At 32.9% G+C, this 17,791-nt stretch overlaps 1 protein-coding gene and 1 long non-coding RNA gene across 2 annotated transcripts in view; one reads left to right on the plus strand and one right to left on the minus strand.

The window, feature by feature from the left end:
* Positions 1-13,840, minus strand: part of LOC136205520 (dual specificity protein kinase YAK1 homolog) — a 31,982-nt gene extending 18,142 nt beyond the window's left edge. The window contains exons 1-9 of the mRNA XM_065996154.1: positions 13,085-13,840; positions 5,547-5,746; positions 4,004-4,157; positions 3,816-3,925; positions 3,622-3,691; positions 3,447-3,529; positions 3,269-3,347; positions 3,140-3,180; positions 2,460-2,582 (exon numbers count right to left, since the gene is read on the minus strand). Coding sequence (XP_065852226.1) covers positions 2,460-2,582; positions 3,140-3,180; positions 3,269-3,347; positions 3,447-3,529; positions 3,622-3,691; positions 3,816-3,925; positions 4,004-4,157; positions 5,547-5,746; positions 13,085-13,231 — 1,007 coding nt within the window. The 5' untranslated portion in view covers positions 13,232-13,840. The remainder of the gene's footprint in view (positions 1-2,459; positions 2,583-3,139; positions 3,181-3,268; positions 3,348-3,446; positions 3,530-3,621; positions 3,692-3,815; positions 3,926-4,003; positions 4,158-5,546; positions 5,747-13,084) is intronic.
* Positions 6,435-7,539, plus strand: LOC136205297 (uncharacterized). The gene is made up of 3 exons (XR_010675886.1): positions 6,435-6,720; positions 7,028-7,172; positions 7,270-7,539. It is a non-coding gene; the product is annotated as an uncharacterized lncRNA (long non-coding RNA).
* Positions 13,841-17,791: the final 3,951 nt, after the last annotated feature.

Raw genomic sequence — 17,791 nt, forward strand, 5'->3', positions numbered from 1 at the left:
TCTCTTAAAAACATCATTACACAGAATCCATGGAAAGAACTTCTGCATACACGTAAATACTAGAAAGTAACCTGCTGTTAAGATGTGCCTATACCATACACAAGGAAATGGTCGATCTAATTAGGAAACAATTGTTCAAAGTCTTTCACATTTCATGTGATTGAATCCAGAAGAAAGAGGATGAGGAGAAGTAGCAGGCAGTAAATATAAACTAAGAAAGAAATGAAACATCAATCTCCAAACATTGAGACAACATACTAGTCTTCAGGTAAGTAAGATTTTTTTTTCCAAAGATAATAAATTGCAGGCCAAATAGCCGAATTCTATAAGTTACCTTCCACTAGTAAGCATTGATTTAATTCCATCAATCATATCAACTAAAAACTGATATTACCCAGAAGAAAATTACTTTATACCGCAAAATGAACATGTATAACTTGCTTCAACAGCAAGTGCTTTGGTGTCTGAGTTGATGATTACATTAGCCACCAACCAATGTATACTTATATGTACCTTGGTTACCAATTACAGGAATCAATCTCTTGAATTCTCTTAAATATATTAGTTGGATCAAATTTAAACAAAATGACATCATAGAGAAAGAGCATGAAGGACCGGGAGACAGGTTGGTTGAAACAACTCAAATCCATCAAAGCATATTAAAATTTATTGAGAGCACTCATTAATAGGGCTGGGCGCGGATCTTGGAGAAACTGGATTGGGCCGAGAATATCCGAATAAAAAGATCCAGAATTGGACCGAACTGTTGACTTTTTTCAAAGAACTGGACCGAATTGGAGTGTTGACTTTTTGTCAAAGAACTGGACCGAATTGGAGTGTTGACTTTTTGTCAAAGAACTGGACTGACCCGATAACCGAATTGGATTGGACTGGACCGAACTGGATTGAAAGAACTGGAGATTTATCATATTAAATTTATATTTTATATATGAAGTTTTATTTTTTTCCTATTTCGTGAAGTGTTGTATTTCCTATTTTTATTTAAGGTAGGTTGTATTTCCTATTCTTATTTAAGGTATGTTAGAATTACTAGGGTGATTTAAGGTATGTTATATTTCCTATTCTTATTTAAGATATGTTAGAATTATTAGGGCGATGATTTGTTAGGCCAACTGTAATTCCCTTATCCCGTTTCCTATTTAAGAGAATGAGATTGTACTAATTGATTATGCAATTGGTTAATGAAATCTTTTTTTTTTCCTTCTATATTCTTCTCTCTATTCTCATTCTTTTTTCTTTCTATTCTAAAATTCTAGTTCATGAGAATTCTAGTTCATCAGAATCCTAGTTCTGATATCATCTCCTCAATTTTCTCTCTAAAGTGAAATTTAATTGTTTGCAATTTCATTTTCAGGTATTACTTCTCCTACTATTTCTTTTGGTTGTTGGTTAAATCCTAAAATTTGTGTGCATATGACAATCATGATAGATTAATTAATTTGGTAGTGTTTGGCTTAGTCAAATTTCGATTTCTGTTATTGAATTTTAACTCGTTACAATCTAGCCAATTTTTTTTTTTTTGCTATCGTACTTTAATTTGTTGCTGTTCAGCTTAAGTTGTGCATTTCTTAAGATTTGTGTGTCTTAAGATGTTAAAATTGTTAATCTTGAAACCAAGTTACTCATTTGTTATTTAGCAATTCGGTTTACCAATTGCTTTATTTAGGTTGAAAGCAATATTTGGTATTGTAAACACATGTTATTTAGTTTGATTAAGAATTTTATATATTTATTATCTTGTAAATTATATTTTTAGTTTATTTTTGGTAAAAGTATAGGTATTTTATTATTTGACTCGTCAAATAACTATACTGGATTGGACCGGAACCGAATCCCCGAATCTCCGAATTGGATCGAACCGAAATTTTCAATCCAATCCTGGAGATTCATTTTTAGGAATCCCCGAAGTTCAATCCAATCCTGGAGATTCTTGAATCCCCGAACTGGACCGAACTGTGCCCAGCCCTACATTAATGCATCAAGGGTCAGCAATATTGAAAAGGGGAGAGCATGCTGGTTCATCAAAAATAAAATTTGATATATTGTTGTTAATCCCCAGTGGATAGGGGCTAATAGAAAACAAGCTTTCTACAAGACATAACATGAAAAAGGAGACAGCATGCAATTAATATTCCAAAGCAACCCTCAAATTATTGCTGGGACACAAACCTTTTTTCTCCTTTCTGGTATATAACATCAGCATATAAATAAATCAAAGAATATAATGAAATTTGCTGCTGATGTAGCGATTGTAGGTCCTTTTCATGCTAAGGGATTTATCTTAGACCATGAAAATTGGTGATATTAGGAGGGAAATCAAATAAATACAAGATATATATGAATTTGAAAAATACAAACAGATAACACAAAAAGTGAAGTCTTAAAAACAAGTAACCATATTTAGTTTTCAATTACTAGCACAAAGGAAAGAGAATTACCCTAGTATTTCAATCATTCTCCGCAAAAGATCGAACTCTGAAGCTCCAGGGAAGAGCGGCAATCCTAGAAACAATTCTGCCACTATGCACCCAAATGACCACATGTCGATAGCAGTTGTATATCTGGAAAAGGTTAAGGTCCAAGCCAAACACACACGATACCAGGACAAAGCATAAGCACATACAGATGGAGATATGGGAAGGCTTTATAGAAAAATTAAATTATTTTCTTTAAAATGATATTTCTTTGCATGGTAGGATTCAGATACAGAATCTCATGCTTAAATCAAACACTGTAATTATAAAATCGTAAGTCATATTCCAGAAGTGCCCTGATCTGCAAAAACTAAGTTTTTACTTATTTTTTTATGAGGTAGAGCCTGCGAAACCAGAACACAAGTAAATAAACCCTGCATGTCATTTGAAACAAATGAAACCCGAGAAATCTATCAAAGATAATTAGGAGGAATGGACCAACAACATGCCTATCCAAATTCAGGTACAAACCCTTGCTTCAACAAAATCTGCACAAGAGAACACCTCAAGTTCCTAAGATAGCAACCTCAAACTATTTCCTAATTAGATATCAGAAGACATGTCGACACACAAAGAGAGACAGATGCACAAAAGAAGCTACACTCTAGAAAGAGGAGGAGCAACTCCTCAATTTAGAAGGATACTGATACCCAAGGAGGACTTCAGGGGACCTGTAGTAACGACTCTGCAGAATAATAAAAGATATATGTAACTGAAAAAACTTTCACTTGATACCCAAGATAAGAGAAATGGAACTGAAGTTAAATATGAACCTGGATGTAGGAATAAACAGTACGATCCTCCATGCATGCAGATCCAAAGTCAATTATTTTTATTTCTGCTGGCTTCACACTGATTTCCATAGAAAAGAAGAAAAAAAAAATTCGAAACTGAACAGAAACAAAGACCTATGTGGAGTGTGCCCAAAAATCTTCAAGAAAAGTAATTCACCTTGCGCAGAGAAGAATGTTTTCAGGCTTCAGATCACAATGAATTATTCCAGCATCTTTTAACAGATCCAATCCACGTAATATCTTTTTGAAAATGCAACACAAAAAAGAAATAAGGATACAGGTAACTCCGTACATTATGAAGCACAGCATCAGTGTTAACTTCTAAGCTATACCTGTTTAGAGAACAACTGCACAATGCTCAATGACAGACCCCTGAATTGATTCATCTTGATAAGCTCATACCTGAAAAACTTTAAATGTTATTGGTATGCATCCAAAGTAGGTGCATAAAGGTAAATAATGAGATTAAGGTCCACCTCCTCAACGAAGTTAAGAAACTAAAGTTGAGGTAGTTACAATAACTCACAGATTTGTGTCCAGCAGTTCAAAGCAAATGCACAAGTGCCGCTGAAATACAAAATAATCATAAATACGAACAATGTGATGTTTATCCTCAGGATCATACTTCTTGTTTAACTGTCAAGAGAAAATAAATTTCAGTGCTAATACTACAACTATAAATAACATACAGGTGAAGGACAGTGTTTTAACTACCGTTGTCAAAATAGATACTTCGACCAGCGCTTGCTGATAGTAAGCTGGTTGATTTTTAATTATCTTGACAGCAACAAAACTATTGGTTTCAGAAACCCAGCATTTAGCAACCTGTCCAAAAGTCCCGTGACCAAGAACATCTTTGACGATGTATCTGCACATGTTGAATCACCAGGTCATCAGAACGCCAAAAACTAAACATTAACAATAGATCTTACTACACATCCTTCCTTTACAAATCATTCGAAGTTCAATTATACTTTAAACACTCAAAATGCCCAGCCTAAACTTTATTTTGGATTTCAACAGTCATCATCACCAAATTTTATCTGCTTAATTTTATCTGCGCAACGGTAAAAACGTTGTTGCCGTGTGACCTGAGGTCACGGGTTCGAGTCTTAGGAGCGGCCTCTTGCCAATTAAATTGGCAAGGGAAGGCTTGCCCCCAATACACCCTTGTGGTGGGACCCCTCCCCGGACCCTCGCTCAGCGGGGACGCGTAATGCGACCGGGCCGCCCTTTTTTTTTATTAGTTGTTTGACAAAGGAAATGGTCCAGCAGCTAAAGCAACCTGTAACGTGTTATTTCCACAGGGCATGAAATGCCTGCAACTGAATTCTGGTTAATTACACCCAACAGATGCAATCAGTATAAACAAATTTCTTCATTTAAACCAACAACTTTACCCATAAACTTGCTCTGCCATCGAAATTTTTGCTATCAGTAGATCATTTATTTATTTATTTAGGTTCATTTTTTCATCCTTTGAAAAAAAAAAACAGTTTAAGGATTTAACCATCTATAAAATCTATATCTTATCATGTGATTCAAAAGAAACAATTGAAGTACTTCAAGACAAGTTTTGGACACAGGTTCAAATCCTTTAATCATAGCTCACAAATAAATCATAGTTGTTCATAAAACTGACATCGTGAACTTCTTTTTACTTGATAACCAATTCATAAGGTTGCCAACTTTGCAACATTTGCAATGGAGATATAAAAGACATTTTTGTTATAGCTCATGAAATTCAAAATGTGTTGTAAAAAAAAAAAAAGAATTAAATTTAAATGATCCCCAAAGGCTTAAATGTGCTACATGCTATTATCCCAATATTAACTGTCTAAAATGATTATGCAATCTGTCATTCCATTACACTGAACACAGGTCATGGAACTTTAAAAGGTTAGAAATGAAAGATGATATCAGAACATGTTAGCACGTTTCTTCCAAAGTTGAACAGAACCATTGAACAAAGAGAATTAGTCAAGATTTTGTGATAGGTTGATCACAGATCTTTCTTTTCTCTATACCATCTTCCCCTATTCTCCTACTTTTTATTGTTATAACTGCTGTCCCCAAACCTAAATTTCAGACTCAAATCTCAGTTCAGCAATCACTACCCATCTTTAAACCCTTCCATCTCCAACCAGATCACTTTCCGTGAAAGATACCGCAGAATGTTTTTCACTTCTGGGTTTTAGCATGCAAGTAAAACAAAATGTACCTCAATAAAAGATAAAATGTCAGAAGGAAAACAAACCTCCTCTGTGTATCTTGATTGAACAGGGAAAAGTTTACTGTTAAAATAAGGTCCGAATTCACATTGTCATGGCCATCATTGAGGACTCCAGTTGATGGACTGGTCAAATATCTTTTTGGATTTAATTCTTCAGAATACTTGAATTGTGGATTGCATATTTGATATGTCTCAACTATGTCCTTGGTAAGTCTAGCCACCAACTGCACAGATTAAAAAGCTGCAAGTAAGCACACAGATCTCTCTAATGATTTCAAATTAAGTGTCTAATTAGAGCAAGACCGAATTAGCTGGAACGACAATAATGATGTTACACAATTTAAAAGTCAAATGGCAGTTCTTTACCATTGCATAGAGATAAAAGCTGTAAATAAAAAAGCACACGGACAAGATGAGATGGATGAGGTCAAAGGGAGGTCAATCAATTTATAGAATCAAGATATACACCCAAATTAGAAGCATTAACCCAACATCTTCATATATGTAACCCATGCTTATTTCTTCAGTCCCAAAAACTGAAATGGCATCATATGCCCTTATGTACCTAGTGTTGAATCTGATACTACTACTAGCCACTCTCACATGCACAACTGAATAATGTCATAATAAGTATTTGCTTCTCATTATATACATACAAGCACATGTCATGAGGTTAATAAAACTTAAATTATATATATACTATAAAACTGAATGAACTCAACAGTACAATTCAGCATTTTTATCAAAAATTTCCAATTAAGTCCCTCAAATCATTTTATGCCCTTTATCTTTAGGTGCTTTTTGGTCTTTTCAGGTTTCCACTGCTCACAACAAAATGACACCGTTTTAAGAGGGCCATTTTCGTCCATCCACTGCTCAATTCAGGGTTACGCACATTTAGTTTCTGCCTCCTCACATCTTCTCAGATCTGCACTTTCTTTCTTCCTCCTTCCTTCTAAATCAGAAACCTTCCTTCTCTTTGCCTTCAGCTGCTGTTGCAAAATATCATCTCGGTCTCTCTCCTTGCAGATCTGTTGTTCATTACCTCAATAAATTAAGCTTCTGCTCCATTCGTAACTGTCTCCTCCTGAGACAATGGTGCTAGGATTTGTACGAAATAGATTGTCTAAACTATTTCCTGTGGAACGAAGGAAGCAAGCAGAAGTAATAACCAGAGAGCAACTTAATTAATTTAAGGGTATGTATCTATTTCTTCCTCCTTTCTCTAACTAATAGCAGAAAGAGAGAATGAAAGAAGCAAATTTCTTGAATCGTGTTTCTTATTTTCATTCTGATTGCAGATCTGGTTATTTTCCCTATTTAATTGTTTTTTCTCTTTCATTCTTCCTCTAGGCTCTTGCGGGTTTAGATATGCTATTTTACCCTTTCGATTTAAAGCGCTATTTGTGCTTTTTTAGTAATTATTTAAAAAAATTGGAGTTTGCTCTTTTGTTGAGGTTTTCTTCATCTAATTTGGTTTTTTTTTCTCAATTATTTGTGTTTAGGAGCAAAAACCTGAAGGTCTGCAGACTATTGAATAACGGCCAAACAATAGCAGCAGAATCCATATTTACCTCAGCATACCTAATTGACATTAAATTTCTAACATCCAAAATGCAAAGGAGGAAAAAGAAAGAAGAAAAGATTAAGGTCCGTAAATAGTTGCAACCAAATATTTTCTAATTTTTAATTGTTAATTTAATTATAAAATATTTTCGTAATTGGTCTGTTTGTTTTGGTACTTTAGTTGTTTTGTCAGATCCTTGGAAGGGCAACCGGTGGTTATAGTTGCAGTCAGGTTATAATCATACCATTGCTGTTGGAATTGAAGCCCTGGTGGTTTTCCTGATATTTTTTTTTTTTGACAGATGGTGCCAATTAAGCGGTAACAGCCAATCTCAATGGATCTCCATTTTATGTTTTTGATCTTTTTTCCTTCTATTTTCAATGAAATCATATAATCCAATTATTTTTTTTTTTAATGTGTTTAGTTACCATCTGGCTGTTTAGTTGGCCAAATAGTTTTAGGTGGTTATTTGCAATAATATGGCTATGATTGATGATAGCTAATTAAATCCTACCTTTTATAGTTTTTCATGGATTGCACTTTTTAAAATCATTCACCATTAGTATTCCTAAAATAATTGATATTCATTTTGATTTTCAAAGTGCATAGAGATCCATTGAGCTATGAGAAAGAGAGAAACAAATACTCAGCCTAAAGATGATATTTATTTGTTTATAAAGATGACAAGAACTATGTCTTCAATATATCAAGAGATTCTAACATACAAAGATGAAGCAAGGAGAAACAATGTTTCTCCAATTGATTTAAAATGAGTTCTTCAAACCTTCATCAAATTTTTTATGGTTCCATTATTTTTGTGCTAGATATCATTTCCAAATTGAAAAAATGTCTAGACAAAGATTACCATTAACTAATTTTTGTGGTTAAGTTCTCTGTCTTTTATCCTTTTCTATAAATTCTTTTATGGAACTGTACTGATATATTGATTGTGATATTTCTTTAAATTGTTTGTTCTAGGAAAATGTGAATAATGTACTTTAAAGTTGTGTTTTATCTTTTTATATTTCCATTTCCAGTTTTTATGAGATCGTAGTAACTTCTACCGTCGTTGGAAAGTTCATTAGTTGCACTATCGTTTGCATATAAAATGCCCTTCTATATTTGTTAAGTTCTTTGTTCCATCTTTATGACTTACTAATATTGTTTGTATTTCATAAGGTATATCTACCAGTTGTGATCTCTTAATGCATTATTATTTCCTTCCCTGTTAGCATCATTAGTTTAGTTCTCCAGATGCCTTTAATGGGGTGCTCTTCTGATGCAATGCTCGATGAAGCCTTGCCCAACTGGAATATCCTTCTCATATCATGAGCTTGAATTAGATTTGGATTCTTACTTACATTCATATTGTTTGTGCTTAACTTACAAAGTTATTGGGTAGGGCATGTGTTATGTGCTTTTGTGGTTGTAGTGTTGGTTCGATTAAAGAACTAAGGGGTTCTATAGTCTTGATGGCCTTCCTGTTTATCAAATCGCTTGAAGTTCAACATTTTCATTGCTCGGAGTTGTTGGGAATCAAGGGTTAACTTCAACATGATCTTAATCCCGTGTAATAGTTGTACTTTCCTGTTGCGCTCCAAATTCTATTTCTGTAATACGTCTTACGTTCAGTTTTATGTGTTTACGATTTTATTCAGTTCTGTTTGTTTAGGATAATTACATTTGCGTGGTTTCATTTGTTCATATTCGACTATTGTAATTTTCTTCTCTTTTAGGAAATTTAGCTGTCATTGTAATTACCATTTATGGGTTAATTCAAGATTTCTCTTTTATATTTGTATTTTCACTAATTAGCTTCTTTAATTGTTTTCTTTTTCCCTTTAAAAATGTAGACATGTTTAATTAGGGAAATGAATTTATTAAAGTTTAGATATATGAAATTAATTTATAACATAGCATGGGTTGGGAAAATTATTAGGGAATATGGACTTCCATATCATGGAGGATTTCCAACACACATTTGGACACGTGTATGTGGTATTTGGACATGTGTATTGTGTATCCGTACATTTTCACCTTAATCAGTCCCTAATACACCTTAGTCAGTCCCTACTACAAGGATAGAATGTTAAATCTGCAGATTAAACTATCAATTATTTTCCTAAAAAAGGATACAGTTAGAAATATTACTATACAATGTAATTTATTTGGTGGCTATGTTTTGTGCTACACAATTTTATATGTCCTCATAATTTGGCTTTTTTTTTTTTTGTTTTTCAATATTTAAAGCACCATTCCTTAAATTATTATTTTATATATCCAATGTTAATCATGATTCTTAATCGAAAATCTAACTCATTCACCACTGTAATAAGAGCCTTCATTCACCATTCTAATAAGAGCTGAGCACATTGAAATCATTTGATTATGCTATTTGTTATTATGTTCAAAATCATACACTTCATTTATCATTGAATTGTTTCTTTTTTATTTTGTTAGGTAATTTTTATGGAAAAATCTATTATAAAAGTTTTACGTTTTTTGCTACCATATTATTTAATTATTTTATTAGTTATTTTCTTGCCCGAAGCAAAGCGAGGGTATCTTTCTAGTATCATATAAAGTTAAAAAAGAAAAAGAAAAAAAAAAGAGCAAGCAAAAAAAACAAGCATTTCACATCAAAATGATGTTTAATATTCATCAAGATTTCAGGTGCCACTAGTGAAAGTGTCAGTTACCAGGCATACTCGATCACACTCCGGTTATATCCTAAACTGAACAGCTCTACATATAACTGAAAATAGAGGAATCATAACAAATGAAGGATGAAGAAATTAAACAACAACCAGATTTGGGTAATGCTCTTACGCTGAGATGGAAACAAATCCATTGTTCTAAGCAATATAAAGCATTGGAAGAGAGCAGATTTGTACTAATACTAACAAATTGACATTATCCACCTATTTATTGCAACATTAATTTACTTCAAGTCCAACCAGCTCCAAAGAATGGAAGCATACTTATAAAAGAACAAAGTTGCTAGCATGAATACTGTGAAAACCAGATGCAAACATGAGAGACCTAACCTCTTCTTTCTTCCTTATAACATATATTCAACTCATCTCACTAATGCCTCAGCCCCAATAAAATTGATGTGTGCAGACATGATATATAGATCCTCCCCCCCACCCCCCCCCCCCCCCCCAAATTTTTTTATTTTAAAAATTGAGATAGCAAATTCTTTCACTTTCACTTTTCATATGGTCGACTTTCTCCATCACTGTCACCAACCAGTAGCTGCTACTGGCTGGATCTATGAGTATAATATGAACGATACTTTTTAGCTTTACAAAAATCCACCTTCAACATCTACTCAATTGGATTCCACCTTGAACTTCTACTGGCAATAATTGCTTCCAATCCAATTCACTGTTGTATTTCTATTTCTCTATAGCCATCTCAAAAACTCTTTTAGTTATGTCACTCCAACTGCATAGCATTTACTTCCTCGGAAGAAATGGTCTGAACCTATGAAGCACCGATACGGGTACGGCAAACGGTATTTCTAAAAAATATGAGATACGGGTACGGCGGGGATACGGCAAATTTTATATATAATTAATAATATATATATATCATTTATAATGAAAATTCAAAAGATACATAAATATATAAATCACAAATCATATTCATAAAGTCATTATAAAAACACAAATAAAACTCTCAAGTAATTATAAAACCACAAATACCAGTAATCTTGGATTATTTCATTTTAATCCTTCTATTTACTGAGTTTTTTTTTTTAAAAAAACCCTTATACTTTCAAAGTTTTAAAAAAAAAAAACCCCTAAAGTATCCCCGAAGTGTCCCCGGCATGTCCCCTCATTTAAAAAGAAAAAGAAAAAAGGGGATACTTCCCAGGCGAATCCCGTACGTATCCCCGCGAATCCCCGGCGAATCCCCGCACCCAGAGTATCGGATACGCGTACGGTGACCTCCGGGAAGTATCGGTGCTTCATAGGTCTGAACTTATATAAATCTTCCTTTTAGCTTACCATCTACCATCAACTTTATGATTATACATTTTGCTTCTAAATTTACACAACCTCATTCTAATTCCATTACTGTTATCCTTTCCATTCTACATTATTCTCCAATTGTTATGATTATTCGAATTATTAGAGAAAGTAAAAGGGGAATTATTAGCTATTAATTAGGAGGGTGATTGTTTTACATTTAAGTGTTAATTAGTTGTTATTTAGGACTGTTTACAGCTGTAACAGTTGTATTATTTACAGCTGTAGGATTCTGTAACTGCTGCCACATCAGCAGTAGGTTTCTCTATATAGAGTCATGCCTTGTATGGAAACGGTATCAGATTAATATTGAATGAAAACTACCTCTTTTTCCTTCTTTCTCTCTTCTCTCTTCTGCTATTCTCTCACTAATTCCCTGTTCTCTTTCTCTTCTTATTCTTCTCCTACCTCCAACCCTAATTCTTCTCTAGTCACTACTTCCAAAGATCCCTAATCATTACACCAATATTCCCCATTTTTCCTCTATTAAAATGTTTGAACCTAGACAAGAATAATGACCATTACACCTTTTCAACCATCACCATCCCTCTTTCCCCTAACACATGCTAATGTGAGAATTGCCATATTCTGTTCCTTTCTCCCATATTATGATATTAACACATCACACTAAGGGAATCCATAATTCCAAGCTGGATTCATATATTAAAGGCAAAAAGCATAATTAAGCCCCTGAACTTTACATGTTTTAAGGATCAAGCCCCTGATCAATTATTTTTCCACGTTGAGCCCTTGATCATTGATTTTGTTATGGATTTGGCCCTTAACTTTTCCATCGAGTTTAGGAGATGAGAAGATCGATTTGACGATTCTAATGTTGAAAATCACAAAATGGGAGAGGAGAAAATCGAGTTTGGAGGAATATACTAGAAATTAATTTCTATAATTTCGTTTTAGTTTTTAATTTTTATCTCTCCTAGTCAAGGAATTCTTATTTTTATTTGTCCATGTCAACAAGCCAAATCGCCCTAACGTTGTATGCAGTCCAAACTCGACGAAAAAGCTAAATAAGGGCCTAATTCATAATAGAATCAATGATCAAGGGCTCAATATGGAAAAATAAATGATCAGGGGTTTAATCCTTAAAACAGCCAAATTCAGGGGCTTAATTATGCTTTTTGCCTATATTAAAACAACATTGGCAACTAGCATATACCAAGAGATATCATCCACAACATCAGCAGATAACATATACCATAAAATATCACCCACAGTACCAGCAAAAAGGTTATATAGTCGGGTATCATCCTAAAATTTCCTAGTTAAAGGTATAAGAAAGCAAGTGACTTTTTTATGTAAACCTAACCTATTAGGAATTCACAACACATAAACTCCAATAAGTCTCAAGCCTGTTATTCCCCTTCATGCATATCGTTTATTACATTCATATACCAAGGTTCATGCTATTCCAACATTTACCTTATTCACAGTAAAAGGTTAATCCTTGATATTCGTGGTAATAATCACTCCAAAGAAGACACTTTAGAAGTTGCTCGAATAGAATAATTCAGCTGGAGCCTAACTATCAGGGATTTAATAACACATAATAGTCTCATTCTTCAAACATGTGCCTCTTTGTGAATGGTGTTCTAGACATTGTTCAGATAAATGTATATATATACAACAGCTTCCATTATTTTGGATACTATATGGGAAACTCCAAATAGACAGGAATTTCAGTATTTGAAAAATGCAGTTTCCACTCGTTTGATTGAAGAGCCCACTTTTTAACATCAACCCAAGCTATAGCTATCTCTCAGTATATGCCCTTCATGTCGGAACTGGGAGTTCTGAATTCACATATCAATCCCATAAATCCTCTAAATTTAACATCCAAATTGAAACCCAAATAAGCAACAAAAAATCACAATGAAGCAATTCGCATAAGAAGACTTCAAAATAGATATATATGGCAAACAAAAATACAGAAAATGGCTTACAGCTTTTCGCACAACAACGCGCAAAGTTTGTTTCTTGCTGGCAGCTTCACTCCCCGACGTATACGACTCGAATGCCAGCTGCTTCGGCCGCCACCGTATTGAAGACGCCTCCAATTCTGGTGCTTCATTAGCAGCTACCTCATCCATTGACGCAAATCCAAAAGAAGAAAATAGGGCAAAGAAAAACCCCAATAATCAGATATTAAAGGGAAATCGCTCCATTGACATAGAAATTGAAAGTAGTAGCATTGTAATCGAGAAATTGATCAGCGATTGAAGAGGCCGGTTCGATCACCCAATTGGTGTTCAGTTGAAAACTCAAACAAGCCACCAACAGATTTTAATCCCATATCTCATTCACTCAACAGAAGTCAAAACCACAAATCCCCTTTACTTGATCCATAAATATGAACACGATTCAGTGTGAAATTAATAAGAAGAAATTGCAATTTATAGTTTCAATAGAGAAAATGAAAACGAAGCAGAAGTTGGAATTAACAGACAAAATGAAAATGGAGGAAAAAGAAATGAGATGGAAATTAGCAAAGAAGACGAGAATAATTAGGAAAGTAAGATTAAAGAGAAGAAAGTTGACAAAATAAAAATTAGAGATGAAAATACAGACAAAGGAGATTAATAGTTGAATAGAGACAGGATTGGAGGTGATACAGAAAGAGATAGAAAGAGGTTTAGAGAGAGAGAGAGAGAGTGAAATTCTTTTGTGTAAATAAAAAGAAATAGATAAATTATATTTATCGTATTTTTGTTTTCTCAAAAAGGCACTTCTTTGTTTCTCAAGATTTGTTTGTTTATAAGAAGACAGCCGCAGATACTGTGTTTATTTCATTTAAAAATTATGTAAATTTATTTTTTTCAGTCTTGCCACGTTGGACTTTACAAGTTACGTGTCGCCATTAACTGCCAAATCACCTATTCCAAATTCTTATTTTCTTACATTGCCCTCCCTGGGATGGGATTACTGTTTCTCACATTATGATTAACCAACAACCTAATTCTGTGTTTAATGTAACTAAATAATGCTCTATGATTTTCGTTATTGAAGTTGTTCCGTCCTTTCCAAAGAAAAACAAAAAATTAAGAAGTATATATTAAAATTAGGATTAATCCTCTTCGATCTTTTACGAATACCTAAATTACTTGTATTGTTGTTATTCTCTCTGATTACTGCTCCAATATAGGATATAATCGTCTGCAAGAGAAAGATAGCAAGAAATTTTACAGAAGATGAACGAAAAGAAATAATGGAGAAAAATATCTAAATCTAATCCCTTAGAATTACGAAAACGACGTTTCTCTGATATTATATTGATATTACAAAAGTGTGTTGCATAAATGTAAAGTTTCCTATATATACTACATCTACACTATACCATATACATATAATATCATTTTTACCTCTCAACTATCTTGTTTATCCGTAGGAGATAGCTTATACAGTATTCTTTAATTGTTTTTTTATAACAAAATTAAAATCAATCTTATATAGTACAATATAAATCAAAATCTAAAAATCTTATAATCTTCATATTTAGATTTTTGTTTTGCTTTATTAACACATCATTTTATATCAATAAATTTCAATCGAGATAAATAATATTAAACACATATTACACAAAAACAATAGAACACATGTATCCTATATAGTGTGCTTATAACAAACTAAATATCTTAAATAACTTGATTTATATCACATGATAATCAAAGAGTTGTTTCAATGCCAAAAGTCACCACGTTAAAAAACGTCATTAGAAATTTGGAAAAATTAGCAATCCAATAGATAAAAATTCAAGTTTTTTATTTTAAAAAGCAACCAATAAACTCACCATGATATATACCTAAAAAGATACCCTTTAAATTAGATGAAAAAATAAATTCCCTTGCAATGTAAATAATTTTCTTTAAAATAACCTTAATATCATCATTATTGTTAAGTTCGATTAAATTCGGTTAAGTTTGGTAGCATTAAGTTAAGTTCAGTAGCATTCAGCGATAAAGAACAGAACCTAATTTGATTACATGTATATTTCAATTATCAAATATTGATAAAAATAACATCCTACCGTTATAAATATAGAACTATTTTTAAAACTTTATTTGACCATTTAGATTATATAATTATTTTATTTTACAATAAACAAAAACATACAGCGATACACTTATCTCCTCTCTATGAATCTCATCAGTCACTTATCTCTTCTATATGAATAGTGTCACTTATTTCCACAATATGAATCCTCATATCAAGCTCTGTCAGATCGAATGATTTGGACTCCATCAACAATTTCACCTCGTCCAAGAAGTAATCCACTATCCTATGGATTGTTATGCTTTCCCATAACTTCCAATCAGCCACTCTCGACTCTTTCATAACTTCTTGTGCCATCTTAATGGTATCCTCAGCTCTAGCTACCCAACATTTGGTAGCGTAATAGTCTTTGGGCATCCTTCCTGCCATTTGAAGTCTACGTCGTAAATCATCTGTTGCACTGATGAGATCCTCATAACTCCGTTTTAGTTTCCTGAGTTTCATATCAAAACTGTTACTGGAAAGTTTCAACACCTCAGTGAGAGATAGGTTTACGGAAAACAAATTTCCCATAGCAGAAGGAGGAGAGGAAGAAATATTAAATGAGGAGGAGATGAAGAAATATTACCAATAAATAAATAGAACAGGAGGCATGAGGAAGGAAGATGAAATTGAACGGAAGCTGCAATATGGTTTTTCAGTTTTACAAACGGACATGAAAATTTGTTTCACAAAATGACGAACAATTTTTTACTTCTGATGATAAAAAAAAGGGTTGGAATACAAAATGGGAACGTTGATGCCAAACAAACTATAGATGGATATCTTCGTTCTTCGTTTCTGTACCACCAAACGACGATTCGTTCTCTGATAAAAAAATTAGTTGCATTTAAAGGGGAACGCCGGCGCCGGAGCTGCGACCATAATATATGAATTTTCTGGTGTTATGGCGATATCAACCTGAATTTACTTTTGCAAGATTTGTTTGTGATAAAAAAATGGATTCAAATGGCAAGAAATTAAAATTTGGACTAATCCTCTTCGATCTTTTACGAATACCTAAATTACTTGTATTGTTGTCATTCTCTCTGATTACTGCTCCAATATAGGACATGATCGTCTACAAGAGAAAGATAGCAAGAAATTTTACAGAAGATGAACGAAAATAAATAATGGAGAAAAATATCTAGATCTAATCCCTTAGAATTACGAAAACGACGTTTCTCTGATATTATATTGATATTGCAAAAGTCAGTTACAGAAATGTAAAGTTTCCTATATATACTATATCTACACTATACCATGTACATATAATACCATTTTTACCTTTCAACTATCTTATTCGTCCATAGGGGATAGCTTATATAGTATTCTTTAATTATTTTTTTATAACAAAATTAAAATCAATCTTATCTAGTATAATACAAATCAAAATCTAAAAATCTTATAATCTTCATATTTAGATTTTTGTTTTGCTTTATTAACACATCATTTTATATCAATAAATTTCAATCGAGATAAATAATATTAAACACATATTACACAAAAACAATAGAACACATGTATCCTAGATAGTGTGCTATAACAAACTAAATATCTTCAATAACTTGATTTATATCATATGATAATCAAAGAGTTGTTTCAATGCCAAAAGTCACCACGTTAAAAAACGTCATTAGAAATTTGGAAAAATTAGCAATCCAATAGATAAAAATTCAAGTTTTTTATTTTAAAAAGCAACTAGTAAACTCACCATGATATATACCTAAAAAGATAACCTTTAAATTAGATGAAAAAATAAATTCCCTTGCAATGTAAATAATTTTCTTTAAAATAATCTTAATATCATCATTATTGTTAAGTTCGATTAAGTTCGGTTAAGTTTGGTAGCATTAAGTTAAGTTCAGTAGCATTCAGCGATAAAGAACATAACCTAATTTGATTACATGTATATTTCAATTATCAAATATTGATAAAAATAACATCCCAACGTTATAAATATAGAACTATTTTTAAAACTTTATTTGACCATTTAGATTATATAATTATTTTATTTTACAATAAACAAAAACATATAGCGATACATTTATCTCCTCTCTATGAATCTCATCAGTCACTTATCTCCTCTATATGCATAGTGTCACTTATTTCCATAATATGAATCCTCATATCAAGCTCTGTCAGATCGAATGATTTGGACTCCATCAACAGTTTCACTTCGTCCAAGCAGTAATCCACTCTCCTATGTGTTGGTCTCGTGTAATGTGATAGTATTAGTTCCAAGGGGGAGGGGGGTTAGGAACTATTATAAACTTTTTACGTTAATGCTGACTTATTTAAATGTTTAAGACTTTAACTTAGTATTTAGGTCAGCACCGCTGAGTAGAATTGAGAGAGCTTTAGTCAGCCGCTGACTTGAGCTGTTTCAATAGTAAGTTTAGGAATCAATACTTAGGTAAATTTCCAACTTAACACTCACATTACACAACTCAGCTTTCAAATTACTCAACACAGCATATGCAAGTTATTGTTTTGTTGAGTAATATTTAGCAAGCAATAAACATGTATATCAAAAGATAAAGGGTTAGAGATTACTCAGCAGACTTATCCTGGTTCGGCCTCTCCGCCTACGTCCAGTCCCCGAAAATCCTTCCGAGCTT

This window comes from Euphorbia lathyris, chromosome 9 (assembly GCF_963576675.1).
Source record: "Euphorbia lathyris chromosome 9, ddEupLath1.1, whole genome shotgun sequence".
NCBI classification, from domain to species: Eukaryota; Viridiplantae; Streptophyta; class Magnoliopsida; order Malpighiales; family Euphorbiaceae; genus Euphorbia; species Euphorbia lathyris.